This window comes from Rattus norvegicus, chromosome 2, assembly GCF_036323735.1.
Source record: "Rattus norvegicus strain BN/NHsdMcwi chromosome 2, GRCr8, whole genome shotgun sequence".
In the NCBI taxonomy this organism is placed as follows: domain Eukaryota; kingdom Metazoa; phylum Chordata; class Mammalia; order Rodentia; family Muridae; genus Rattus; species Rattus norvegicus.
In genome coordinates, this window is record NC_086020.1 from 37,094,389 (window position 1) to 37,108,565 (window position 14,177).

At 35.7% G+C, this 14,177-nt stretch overlaps 1 protein-coding gene across 5 annotated transcripts in view; it reads left to right on the plus strand.

Moving 5' to 3' along the window:
• Positions 1-14,177, plus strand: part of Cenpk (centromere protein K) — a 60,996-nt gene that overhangs the window by 226 nt on the left and 46,593 nt on the right. For 2 of the 5 annotated variants that reach the window (XM_008760667.4, NM_001399198.1), the window contains exons 2-5: positions 1,923-2,061; positions 3,856-3,912; positions 6,415-6,487; positions 12,126-12,172. In XM_008760667.4, coding sequence (XP_008758889.1) covers positions 1,957-2,061; positions 3,856-3,912; positions 6,415-6,487; positions 12,126-12,172 — 282 coding nt within the window. In that variant the 5' untranslated portion in view covers positions 1,923-1,956. Of the gene's footprint in view, positions 1-59; positions 202-1,922; positions 2,062-3,853; positions 3,913-6,414; positions 6,488-12,125; positions 12,173-14,177 lie in introns of those variants that run through there. The other 3 variants (XM_006231889.5, NM_001399199.1, XM_039101934.1) reach the window with 3 other exon arrangements.

The window sequence follows — 14,177 nt, forward strand, 5'->3', positions numbered from 1 at the left end:
TGGGGGACCCATCCCCCCAAAATCGGACGCTTACGGCCTGCGAACTGGGTGCCTCGCTCTTCTCGGCCTCTCGGGCCAATACCATTCTAGAACCTACCCGGTTTTATGAGAAAAGTCCGAGGGGAGGGAACTTTCGGTTAAAAAGAATGACGTTGATTTAGATCAGCTAAACTATACATTGAAATTACTATAATTTATAAGGTGGGCTCCCAGTATTAGAATATTCTTTTTGACTTGTCGGGTGAATGGATGTGACGCTAGAAAATCAAGAAGATAATGTGTATTGTGTTCCGTTTTTCCACTTGCCTGTTCACGAGCCAGTCTGCGTCAAATGATTGGCATAGTTATATACAATGAATCTTTGCTATTTCTGGGTCTCTATATTTCTGTGTGGGTTTTAGAATTTCCTCATCAAGTGCGATGTAGTTTTTATAGCCTTTAGGATTTTAATTAAAATAAAATAGGTCAGTTTGGGGGGAATTGACATCTTTACGTTACTGACTCCTTTAATATAGGGCCGTGTTATCGTGCTGTATCTATTTTACAACTTCTCCGTTGGTAACTTATCAGTTAAGCAATTTAAAACTTAAAAATTACATATGAGTAAAAAATAAATTGGGATGGTGTTTATTCTGATTTATATCTGACTTGTAACCTACAGGTTCTCTTTGTTGTTATCTCTCTGTCTACATCCTTAAAATTACCTAATTTTAAATCTCATGATACACTATTATCCCCTGTTCTTTACAGCAGCCATCACTAGTAACCTTGTGACATGTTTCATTACTCTTGGATGACTATATTCCCTAATATGCTATCGTTTTAATTGGGCCACTAATTACTAATTTAAAATGGACTACCATCCAAAGTTACTTTATATTCTTTGAGTTCTTTTAAAGACCAAAAAAATAACCATTCTGTATACCTTTCCCCCTTTATTCTTAAAATTTTGGTTGAAACCCTTATCCCTTATTCGGTAGCTATTTCTCTGAACCCTGCCTCCTTTTGAGACAGGATTTTTTAAAGGATAGCTATCCACCTCCCTCTGCTTCTGCCTCCCTAAGTGCTGAGATTAAAGGCATGGGTCATAACACCAGGCTGTATCTGCTCTTAAAATTCAAATTCCTTCTCTTGATAATTATTCACAATGGATCATCTTAGTTATCATTTCATTTAGTTGGAAGAAATAACTCAAACACAACTTCCACAAGCTCTTACCAATACATCTATTCACCCACCTGAATTTTGCACTCTTGCTATTCTACTGACTCTCCTATTATAATGAAAGTTTAAAATTTAGTTAGTGGACTCTTGATTACATATCTGGGCTATTGTGAATAGTACTGTAATAAACAAGAGATTGTAAATATCTTTTCATCATGCTAGTTTCCTTTGGGTATATATCTAATAGTGGAATTTCTGGCTCCTATGGTTGTATTGTTTCTAATTTTTGCTGTTACATTCCTACTCTTTTATAATGGCTATACTAAAGTCTTCCCTCCAACAGCAGTGTGTTCATGTTTCTTTTTTTTATAAAGGAAAATTTACTTTTATTTATGCGAGTACACTATAAATGTCTTCAGACACATACTAGAAGATTGCATCGGATTGCATTACAGGTGGTGAGCCACCATGTGGTTGCTGGGAATTGAACTCAGGACCTCTAGAAGAGCAGCCAGTGCTCTTCACCACTGAGCCATCTCTCTAGTCCCCCATTTTTCTCTTTCAATAGAAAGGGTTTTTGTTTGTTAGTCACTGTTACATTCAGCAAATAGTTGTTAAATGCATGTATCTTTTTTTTTTTTTTTTTTTTGGTTCTTTTTTTCGGAGCTGGGGACCGAACCCAGGGCCTTGCGCTTCCTAGGTAAGCGCTCTACCACTGAGCTAAATCCCCAGCCCCCATGTATCTTTTTTTATGTCAGTTGTTGCAGTAAGGTGAAGAAAACTATACAGAAAATGTCAGAGAATCAACAACACATAGATCCAGATGTGATCGCTGCTAAAGATACAGAGGAAGAACTTATCAAACAATGCGAAGAAATGTGGAAAGACGTGGAAGAAGTAAGTGTCCACAGATAAAAGTGATATATTAATGTGATATGTACATAATAGTCTTAGGAAGGAAATATGTTTGTTTTTCCATAACTTCTTTTCTATAAATTATTGTATAGATTTTAACCCTAAAAGCATTCTTTTAAGAAATTTTATACTAGATAAACTGTAGAAAGAGAAGAAAAAATAATGATAGTTCTGGCTCTCAGGGAAATTTTTTTTCTTATAGAGGCCATAGCCATTCATAATAGTGTATATAAGGCACCATTAAGAGTATTATGGTAGAATGCAAAAACTATACTTAGGAGAAATATGCAAGGCATAAGTATAAAGGAGTCGAGATTAGCTTTCTACAAGAAATAAACAAGACCTTGTGAAATTAGGACAAGACAAAAATAGGAAAGTCAGAATGTATAGTTTAAAGAGGTTAGAGAAATCTAAGTAAGATATTATGGAAAATATATACTAGGAAAAGGAAATCTTACAAATTGAGACTGCAGAGAATTAGCATAGAACAAAAACATGGATTTTGTGGAGTATGTACATTGGGAGATCACAAAAAGGTTGAAATTCACTGTGAAATGATCGACTACATTAAGAAAATTGTTTTGTTATATTTTAAGACAAGAGTACAGAAACAGGATGTTTTAAGAGAATCTAGTAGTCATCCTGTTAAGAAGTAATGAAGGTCTGAATAGTATCATTGCAAGAATGAGTTCAAAAGATTTTAAGGAGGTTGGAGCTAAAGGATACAAAAGTTAATAAATGCAGATTAGAGGAAATCATGAATCATTCAGTACCTGTTTGGGACAGTAGATGTTGACTGAATTAGTACTCAAAATAGAGAACATTGCAATAGAAATAATACATAATTAAGAATCATGAGTGAAACAAATATAGAAAGTTAAAATGTTAACTTTGAAATTATGTACATTTTTTATTTTAGTGAGATAAGGATACTTGATGCACTATGTTATTTTGGTAAAAATTTTCTCTTTAACATATCATAATATAAGATATAGGTCATAGGCTCATGTGGTGTCCTACTTCAGTAAAGTGCCAGCAGGAGAGGTGAATGAGTTGTTTATGAATACAGAGAGCATCCTGTTCTTTCACTGAACTGTATGAGTAGGAAAGGCTAGTAACGTTTTTAAAAATCATTTTGACAAAGTCTTTGGTACTTTATGTCTAATGTACGTACTAAATAATTCTTATAATTCTTTTTTGTTATTTTTCATTATAGAAACTTGCATTTTAAAAGTCACTTTAAATTTTACAGAAAATTAGTACAACCAGATATGAGGGCAGATAAGACTTAAGCTCCTCATATTTTTACCTATCAAAGACAATCATTTACATTGTTGGATAATTAAAGTCGAGCAAACAATATTTCTTGGAGGCATATTATGTTAACTATTTACTTATTTTGTTATTATTCTATAGTGCTTTTTACATGTTCACTTACCTCCCCTTTTTTTCCTGTTATGTGGCTTATAATTCATCTAGCTACTGGGTGTTCTAGCAGGCACTGTGCCGTGCAGAGTGAGGGTACGGCTGAAGTTTCTGTGGTGCTCTATTTAGATACATGCACAGCTCCTGCTTTGTCTCTGAGACATCGACTTTGGAGCTAGTTTCACGGCCTTCCTCATCTTATGTGGAAGCTTAAGTACATTCTGTATCGCATATTTATATGTTCTTAAAAGGGTGTTGTATTGAGTGTGTATAGAAAGGGAAAAGGGAATTGTCTGTGGAGTGTAAGTGTGTCATTTGTTTTTCTTTATTTTTTTTATTTTTTAAATCAAGTGTCAGAATAAATTATCACTTATTGGACCCGAGACACTCACTAACTCAAATGCTCAGGTATGAACTTTTTATATTCCTATCTTGAAAGTAGGTAAGCAGAATTCATTCTTTTTGTACAAAAAGTTTGTGTTTATATTAATTCCAATATAATAGCCTTGTTAATACTTATATTCTTTTAAAATTAATTAGCCTTCTCACTCTTCTTCCTCACTCACTCTTCCTTCCGCTCTTCCACTCTCTCTCTCTCTCTCTTCCTCTCTTCCTCTCCTGGCTTGACATGAAAAAAAAATTAATTAGCCTGTGTGTGTGTGTGTGTGTGTGTGTGTGTGTGTGTGCATGTGAGAGAGAGAGAGAGAGAGAGAGAGAGAGAGAGAGAGAGAGAGAGAGAGAGAGAGCGCATGCGTGAGCAACTTTGTGAAGTCAGTTCTCACCTTTCACCTTTACAAATGTTTCAGGAATTAAGTTTAGGTGGCCAGGTTTATGCTAATTACCTGCTGAACCATTTCATGGACTCTAATACCTATATCCTTAAATAGTTGGAAAACTCTTTTGTTTAAAATAAAAAACAAAGTACAAACCCAAGAACCAATTAAATAATTGTCCTCAAAAACATAGTTATCCATCAAAGATGCCCCAAAACTTAGTATCAAAGAATGGAAAAAAAAATAACAAAGAAACAGGAAATATGTTTATAAAAAAAGGGAATAGTTATATTTATATAACTATTTATATATTTATATTTATATAACAAAAGAAAATTCAAACCAGAACTAATTAGAAGAGATAAAACAAGATATTACATGTTAAAACAAGATACTACATGTTAATAAAAAGGATCAATTCATCAAGATAACACAGCTGTAATCTTTTGAGCACCAAATATTGGAACCCATAATGTTATTTTTTTATCCATAAAAATGTATACATATACTGTGTATAAACTCTACATGTAACTATCCTATGACTTTTCTTGGGAAAATATGGTTTCTTTATTATAGAAGTTAAGGCCTTATTAAATATGAATCATTGGATACTAGACCTATGGTTTTCACACAGTGCACCAAGCACTGACTTTGAGAGGAGTGTTTCTATACCCGTTAAACATGTACTGTCTAAGTTACAAACAACTAAAGAGTGTAGTTTGTGGTTTCCTGTTGTGTTGAGAGTTCTCAAGTGATCTTTTGCAAGTTTGATGATTCTTAAAGCAGATGCATAGGACTTAATAGGTAGTCTGCTTATGGCTGAGATTTATGATAGTGAAAGGATACAGAGTCACATCAGCAAGGGGAGAAGGTACATGGGATAAAGTTGAGAGGAAACAAGATAGGAACTTTCAGGAGTTGTCTCACAATAGAGTCATTTAATACTATATTAGCCTATCAACTTGTCGGAAACATTATTTACCCTTAGAGAAAGGTGGCATCTAAACCTAGCAGATAATCAAAATACTAGAAGATAAAGCAGGTATTCAGCATAAGCTAGGTTCTTTGCTTGAATAGTTTTGGCATTGGAAGCCACTCTTAAGAAGGTCAGTTTTTGGAAGCCATCTTGAAATCATCCCAAGTTCACAAATCCAAGGCAAGGGCTTTTTAAGCAGTAGCAGTTTCTGCTTCCCTTTGACGCCTCCTTTCTGCATGGACAGTAACTTCATTCCTGTAGTGCTCAAACTCAGTTTTCTGTGCTTTGTTTTCAAAGCCAGGGTCTCATGCAGCCTACTCTGGCTTTGAACTTGCTATGTTGAAGCTGATCTTGAACTGAGTCTTGGAGTACTGATTTGCAAGCATATGTCACTATATTTGACTTAATTCCTTTCTGAAGCAAAAAGCTATACTTATGGAGAAAACTTTGATAATGTATAGCTTTAAAATATAACTGCTGTTTTATTTTTAGAAACTTCATAAGAGAATCAAATTTGTCATCATACCAAAAACATACTCACCATAATTTATAGATTACTAATATATATTAAACAATGCTTTTTTTCTTTCTTTTTTCTTTTTTTTTTTTTTTTTTTTTTCGGAGCTGGGGACCGAACCCAGGGCCTTGCGCTTGCTAGGCAAATGCTCTACCACTGAGCTAAATCCCCAACCCCTAAACAATGCTTTTTTATTTGACATTGGAACCAGTTTATCATTATCTTCACATATATTGTTGGTGTTTTTTGAAGCACAACTAAAAGTGGTTATAATATTTTTGAAAGATCACAGAGAGGAAATGAACATATTTAAGGAACATTTAACTAAAAATGCTGGCAGGACATAACATGCTTTTATTTTAGGAGGAGAATGTCTTTCTTGTTTTGTTTTCTTAAGATATATTTAGGAAGTAAATATGATAAGCTTCGGTTCTTTTAGATTTGGTAGTAAAGCCAAATTCATTATTTTCCACAGCATACTATATATCATTGCTGCAAAAAGCCACTTATGAGCAATAGTTGTTATGACAGAGTATGCTTGGCAGTGCTATTTTGTTATCCACTTGTTTTACAACTATTATTAGTGTATTGATTATATTTTCATTAGTATTCTATAAGAAATAACTTGAAGTCTTCTTTTATAGCTCTCATTACTTATTATGCAAGTGAAATGTTTGACTGCTGAACTTGGTCAATGGAACAAAAGAAAACCCGAAAGTAAGATTCTTATTTTTTGGTTTTTATATCATAGACAAATTAATGGGGTATTAAATTAATGACCTCAAGAATGACAAGATTTATTTGCTTTCAATATTGCCCATGGTTGTTAATACCAGGACCCACTCCATTTTTCTTTTCTACATTAAATTCTTACGTTAGGACATAATAACTTGAACTGTGAAGATTTTATTATAGTAATTATTTTACTTATTTACACTGCCTTATGATCAGTAGAAACTGTGAACTGTTAATAAATGAAACTTACATGGTGGAAAAGTTACTTTATATATATTTTTGGAATAGGAAACATTTAGTTTTTATGCTATTTCTTGAGTTGTCCAGTGAGAACCAAATACACTTTTTGCCTTTATTTAAAGAATGGCAGATGGCTTAAAATGTTACAGCAGCAAGACCCAACTAGTAGATATTATTGGTAATACTACTACTACTACTACCACCACTACCACCACCATCACCACCACCACCACCACCACCACCATCACCACCACCATCACCATGAAAGTCTAAGCTTCCTGAGCCATTTATTTTTGTATCTGATTATCTGTATAGATTGTTCTGGTTTTTTTCCCCACATCTATTTTGTTTCTTTTCCTCCCATTACTTTTCCTTTGACTTGCCCCACCACAACCACTTTCAGTCTTAGCCTTCCTTTTCTATATTATTCTTTGTGTCAGTTTTGGGGATTCTCTATGTAGCAGTCCTAGGCTATCTCCTTTTTTCCGATAGTATCATCTATATTCTTGGTTTTATTTACTCATGCTAATTCCTTAATTGTTCCACATTTTTGCATTACTGCTTGATAGCCTTTAATTTTAGCACTCCAGTTATATAGTGGTGGTATACAGTTGTAATTTTAAATTAAAATTTGCCTGTAACTATATTTTTTCTTCTTAGCATTATACTTGAGAATCTCTTATGCAGCTGTTAAGTTGGTATTCTTTTCCTTTTTTTAAATTTCTTTTTCTTTTTTTTTTTTGTTTTTTTTTTTTCATCTTTATTAACTTGAGTATTTCTTATTTACATTTCGATTGTTATTCCCCTTCCCTGTTTCCGGGCCAACATCCCCCTAACCCCCCTCCCCTTTTATGTGGGTGTTCCCCTCCCCATCCTCGCCCCTTACCGCCCTCCCCCCAACAATCACGTTCACTGGGGGTTCAGTCTTGGCAGGACCAAGGGCTTCCCCTTCCATTGGTGCTCTTACTAGGCTATTCATTGCTACCTATGAGGTCGGAGCCCAGGGTCATTCCATGTATAGTCTTTAGGTAGTGGCTTAGTCCCTGGAAGCTCTGATTGGTTGGCATTGTTGTTCATATGGGGTCTCGAGCCCCTTCAAGCTCTTCCAGTTCTTTCTCTGATTCCTTCAATGGGGGTCCCGTTCTCAGTTCAGTGGTTTGCTGCTGGCATTCGCCTCTGTATTTGCTGTATTCTGGCTGTGTCTCTCAGGAGAGATCTACATCCGGCTCCTCTCGGACTGCACTTCTTTGCTTCATCCATCTTATCTAATTGGGTGGCTGTATGTGTATGGGCCACATGTGGGGCAGGCTCTGAATGGGTGTTCCTTCTGCCTCTGTTCTAATTAAGTTGGTATTCTTTAGAGATGTGTACTCAGCTGTTGTTCTTTTGTTGTTTTTTTCATAGTCAGGGTTTCTGCTATGTAAACATATCCCAGTGCTAGCCTAGAACTTAGGGGACTTGTGCCTTAGCCTCACTGCAAGAGAATTGTATGTATTTACCACTATCATACTTAGTTTTATTCAATTGTTATCCTACATGCTATACCAGCTATTTTAGGCTTCTGTGTGTTACATCTGTAATATGACTTCAGAATTAGTTTACCAAGGCTGTAACAAAGAATCTTACAAAGTATAATGAGATGTGTAACATAAGCATTGGAGATTTATCTTATCATAGTTCTAGATCCTAGCAGACTCCACTAATAATTTGTTTTATTGTTGTTACAAAATTCCTGACAGAAGCAACTTGGAGAAGAAAGGAAATTTTTGTATAAAAGTTCTAGAGGATGTAGTCATGGCAGGAAAGGTAAGGTGACAGGAGCGAGGATTGGCTGGTCACTTGGTGTCCAGTTTGGAAGAAAGGGAGATGAATGCTTATGCTCAACTTGCTTTTTGTTTTTTCTTTCTTGTTTTATTTTTTTGTTTGTTTTTAATTCATTTGGGATTCTAGCCCATGGAATATTAATGTATACATTTAGGGTGGATGATCCCACTTCAATTAACCTAATATAGAAAAATCTGTCACAGTCATGGCCAGTGAGTTATTTCCGTGTGAGCCTAAATCCTATCAAATTGACAATAAAGACTAACCATCAGGTGGCCTAAGTTCAAGTTGTCAGCAAAGTTGATTTCTTTTGGGGTCTCTTATTAGCTTTAAATAGCCTTTGTACTGTCAGCCTTCCAGCACTAAGAAAATACCTGAGTTAAGTAACCTTGAAAATGCTCTAGAATTTTTTATTTAAAATTAGAAACAACTTTTGCTTGGTGCCAATGGTAGGGTACAGGCATCAGAACAAAATGTTCAAATCATGAGCTTTGAAGCAGAGAAGAGACCAGGGTCCCACACTCTCCTAACGAGCTGTGCTGCTAATGATCTAAAGACTACTATGCCCCATCTTCTCAAGGTTTTATAGTATCCCCACTTAGATAGTCCCGAGGACCAAGCCTTTAACACACGGAATTTGGAAAACATTTATTCAAACTATAGCAGTCATCTTTTATTGTCTTCATCTGTGTTTCCCTGTGCCTCTCTTTAGCTTAATCTCATTGGATTAGGGCTCATTCTAATAATATCATGCTAACTTAATTGCTTATCAGTAATGTTGAGTTTACTGATTGGATATTGGATCCAATATTGGATATTGGATATTAGAAGTTAAGCATGAATTTGGGGTTAGGGGCATAATCCAGTTCATAATTATTTTCACATATATGTTCAAACAAGAATTCTCTGTAGCAATGGACTCGGATTTTTTTGTCCATCCCAGATCTTATCTAAAATACCTAATTCATGATTTCTCCAGTTCATGAACTGGTATTTGATGAACTATATGTACATTTTACATTTTTCCTAGATCTTTCTTTGTACTTCAAACATAGACAGTTACTAAATATTGAGCTGCTACTTTAATCAGCAGTCTTTTAGGTCAGTATGATTCATGAGCTTTTTGTTAGTTTCTTACCAGTGACTTCTTTTCATCATTGAAACTTTTAAACTTAAAAATTAAGAGACTAATTGAAGGAACCCCAGTAGACAACAACTGATATTAAAGTTTTTGAAAGTTTTTGATTTTTTTCAAAGTTGTACAAAAGAACACATTGATTTTCTATCAATTTTGTAGGTCAAGAGTCTGAGCACATTTATAGGAATCAACACAGCTCAGCTTAGATCTACTTCAAAGCTTTTTCCAAGTTGTTAAAACGATTTATTTTCTTGTAATTGTAAAAAAAATCAGGGTAGCTTCATTAAAGTGTTTGAGTGCATGTGTGTTTTAAGGAACTATACACATGTGTGGTTGGGCACTGAACAGCATTCCTTGGGTGTCATCTACTTTTCTTTTTTGAGGCAGGGTCTCTCACTGGCTTGGAACTCAATCAAGTAGGCTAGACTAGCTGACTAGTGAGCCCTGGGGATCCATCTTAGTCTCCCTGGCCCTGAAAATCCGAACCCATAGCACCATGCTCAGGTGTTTTACGTGGTTCCAAGTACCGACCTCATGTTCCCGTAAGGTGATTAGCATATAGCTCAGGAGAGCAGGAGAAAGTACAGAGCTTATTGCTTTGTTTCAAGAACCTCGGTCATCTTTATGGTTTATAATTAGTGACAAATTCTGTACATTTTTCTTTGTCTGAGAATATCGCTATTTCTTCTTTCTTAAAGAATATTTTCACTGATTATGCAGAAGTTATCTTCCTTATCATCTGATGAGTCTGCTGCTTCTGCCTTCCTGGCTATAAGTAAAGCAAAATACTGTTTTCTGTATATGGTCTTGTTGTTTCTCCCTTGGCTGCTTTGAGGAATTTTAGGTTTCAGATGAAATTACAGTTTATCTTGGCATAGGTTTCTTTAGATTTACCTTATCTGACGTTCAGTTTCTTAAATATGTGGAATTATGTCTTTTGCAAAACTTGAGAAACTCTGACATTCTTTCTCCATATTTTTTCAGCCTCTTCTTAGTCTTTTCTCCTTTACTGAAGCTCCAGCAACATGATGTTGTATCGTTTGTTACAGTTCCACAGCTCTCCTAAAGTTCCCTTTTCTAGATGTTTAATTATGAAAAAAAAAAGCCACATAAAATGTATTCCTTCCCACCGTAAATAGTCTCTGAAAGTCTTTGCATTGCATTTGTTGAAATGGGTTAGCACTTGTGTTAGCCACCTGTTACTGAAAAATCATAGGAATAGCAGTTTATCAATAGTCAAAGTTCATTTGGCTTGTGATTCTAGAAGTTTCAGTCCATGGTCATTTGGCTGTGTCACTTTGGACCTGTAGAAAGGGAAAGCATGGTGACTGCCCATGTTGCTTATGTCATGGTCTCCAGGTTTCAAAGAAAAAGCATAAAGGTACTGGGTTCCAGTGCTCAGGGCCACCTCTCTAGTTACCTAATAATTTCTATCTACTATGTTTTACCTCAGAAAGTTTCCCTTAGCTCTCGTTAGACTCAAAGTTGGCACCCAAACCTTCAACACATGATATAGTTGATTCCAAACTACACAAGTGTTGCTCTAGAATTACTTACAACTGAATAGTAGGCAAGCTTTTAGTAATATATCATTTGATAATTTCAAATCTCATTTGATTAAAAACTAAAATTTTGAATAAATATTGATGTTATTAATTTCTCTGTGGGAAATTAAATGTTTATTTCTCCTGTTGCAAAAACTTTGTACATAATTTGCTGTATATAATTTGTTGATTGTAGATGCATTTTTACAAAGAAATATGACATAACCTTACAGAGTTTTAACTATATTTCATTCTATATAATTCCATTTCTGGGGAGTATGGTGCTTGAAATGAAAAGCACTAGTACATAAAGACATAAAATCATGTCTAACACAATATTAATACTCAATTCAGAAATTACCACTACAACATGATACATATACATACACATAAGACACTATGACATTATGAAGTGATGACTACTTCTGTACTGTGGGTGTGCTGCTGAGTGAACATGGTGGTGACATGCTTGATATGCTAGTCTTACAAGAGTAAGTGACAAGAAATAAACCTTTGTGTTTGTGAATGCTTCCATATATATATATATATATATATATATATATATATATATATATATATATATATGATCTATGACTGCAGAGAAAATAACCCAAGGAGCCCCCTTTTACAAACACTACTAAGCATGGTTTTTAGGCTTTAGGAAAGAAAAGAACTTAAAAACAAATGCACAGATATCAAATTATCCACTGTTATATACTTTTAGTTATATGTGTAAAAATATTAATCTAGAAGGCATAAAAATAAATATATTTTATAAAAATTTGGTAATATATGAATGGAATAGAAAAGCCACAAAATCAAATTCTTGAAAATTAACTAAGAGCTATGACTTTGTTTTATTTTATTTTTGTAGCAGTTCCCCTCACTGAAGGCGTTTTGTTAACATTAGGAAAAGAAGAGGTGAGTTGTTCATGGTTAGTAATATTCCAAATAATAAGTAAACTAAACCACTCGACACATTAAAATTTATGTGTTTTATTGAGCTAAGTATTTTAAAGATTTGAGCTTTTTTATTTTTGCTGTTTGTATATATACTAATTCTGGTGTGAGTGTGAGAATGTGTGCATGTGCAGGTCAGGGGACAACTTTGAGACAGGATTTCTTTGTTGTTTTCCATTGGGTGTGCCAGGGTAGCTAGCTCACAGGCTTCTAAGCACTCTCCTGTCTCCACCTCCCATTTTGCCATAACCATGCTGGGATTCCATCTTTAGGTGTGAATAATTTTCTAGAGAGACTCACAGATCTCACAGAAACATGCTTATTCATTTGTTATAAAAGGCATCACCCAAAAAATGCAGATGAATAGCTAGATAAAAACATGTATAGACTAAGGTCTATAGGAAAGGGAATGGAACTTTGGTATCCTTAGTGCCACCGTGCCAGACCTTCCCATCCATTTAGCTGTCCAGAAGTTCCCTGAGCCCAGTCCTTTTGATTTTTACATGGAAACATTACTATGGAGGTGAAATTGATGAAATAATTGGTCAATGATTAGCTTAACTTTCAGCTCTTTTTCTCTTTTCAAAAATTGGAGGATAGGGTAAACGTCCCAATCACCTGATCATGTCTTGATCTTTCTAGTCTCTAGCCCTCATCTTAAAACTGGCTAGGTTCTGCTTTTCATTCACTAGTATATAAAAAGGTATCTACCATGTTAGGAATTTCTAGTGTGTTAGGAATGCTAAGCCAGGAAAAAGGGATTTAGACCAAAATATCTTGGCATGGTGACTCACAGCTGTCATTGGAAAGTTGGGACAGGAGAATTGTCCTGTTCATAGTAAGTTTGGATTAATTAGTCTGGGTTACCTGTCTCAAAATATGAATGGGGTTAATAGCTATTTTATAGGATACTGTTGCACAGTGGAGAGAAGGCTGTTTTTATTATAAAGAAACAAAGATTAGCCAGGCAGTGGTGGCTCACACTTTCAATCCCAGCATTTGGGAGGCAGAGGCATGCAATTCTCTGAATTTGAGGCTAGCCTTGTCCACAGAGCAAGTTACACAGCTGGCCAGGGCTACGCAGAGAAACCCTGTCTCCCAAAACCAAAAACTAAACCAAACCAAAAACAAAACCCAACCAAATCTGTGGCCTATTCATATTCCAAGATTGAGAAAGTAGGTATGACATAGAGGGGTGGCAAATGTACAAACTAGGGATATTTTGGGTAGTTGGGGGTGGGGTGGGGACAGACCGAGCTATGAGAGCCACACTGGTGGGGAAACCTGAGGGAACCCTGTTTATTGTCTCCTAATTTCAGTGCTTTCAAACTGCCTGGATAAACCACTCTGCTAGAGTCAGAGGACTGCAGAAACTTGAGTGATCCACTGGACTTGGGCTCAGGCCTCTAGGTCTTTGCCTTAAAGCAGCAAACTTTATGTTAAATAGAGGCAGCTTCTAAGGCCAAACAGTTGCTCTCTGTAGCGTCAAGCTCTTAACTTACACAGTAATCGTTAAGAACTGGGGCTTACTGCCTTTTACCAAGTTGAACCACTTCTCAGCATGGAGCGTGGATAGTTAAGTCTCCTTCTCTACTCCATTTTCTAGTCGGGCACTCCAGCAAGAGTTCCCAGAGTGTCTAGTTGTAGCAGTGTGAGGAAGGACCAACTGGGATTTTTTTCTGTAGGTGTGGTCTGCTACTTAGGAGTCACTCCCACACTGATCTATATTTCCCTACCCCCACACTACCCCCACTGAATTTAAAGTTTGTGAGTGCTATGGGCTTGTTCTTTGATTAGGATCACCAGTTTGTTCTCACCAGAGCTGCATGACTTGTGGTTTCAGCTTTGAATTCCCCTTCCTTTCTGTCAGTGTGGATCCCTGTGACCCCTGTGCAGAGGTAGAGCTTTAGAGGCTTCTCCTACCTCTCTGCATAGCCTTTCTTCTTCATCATGCTTTTCAGCTGCT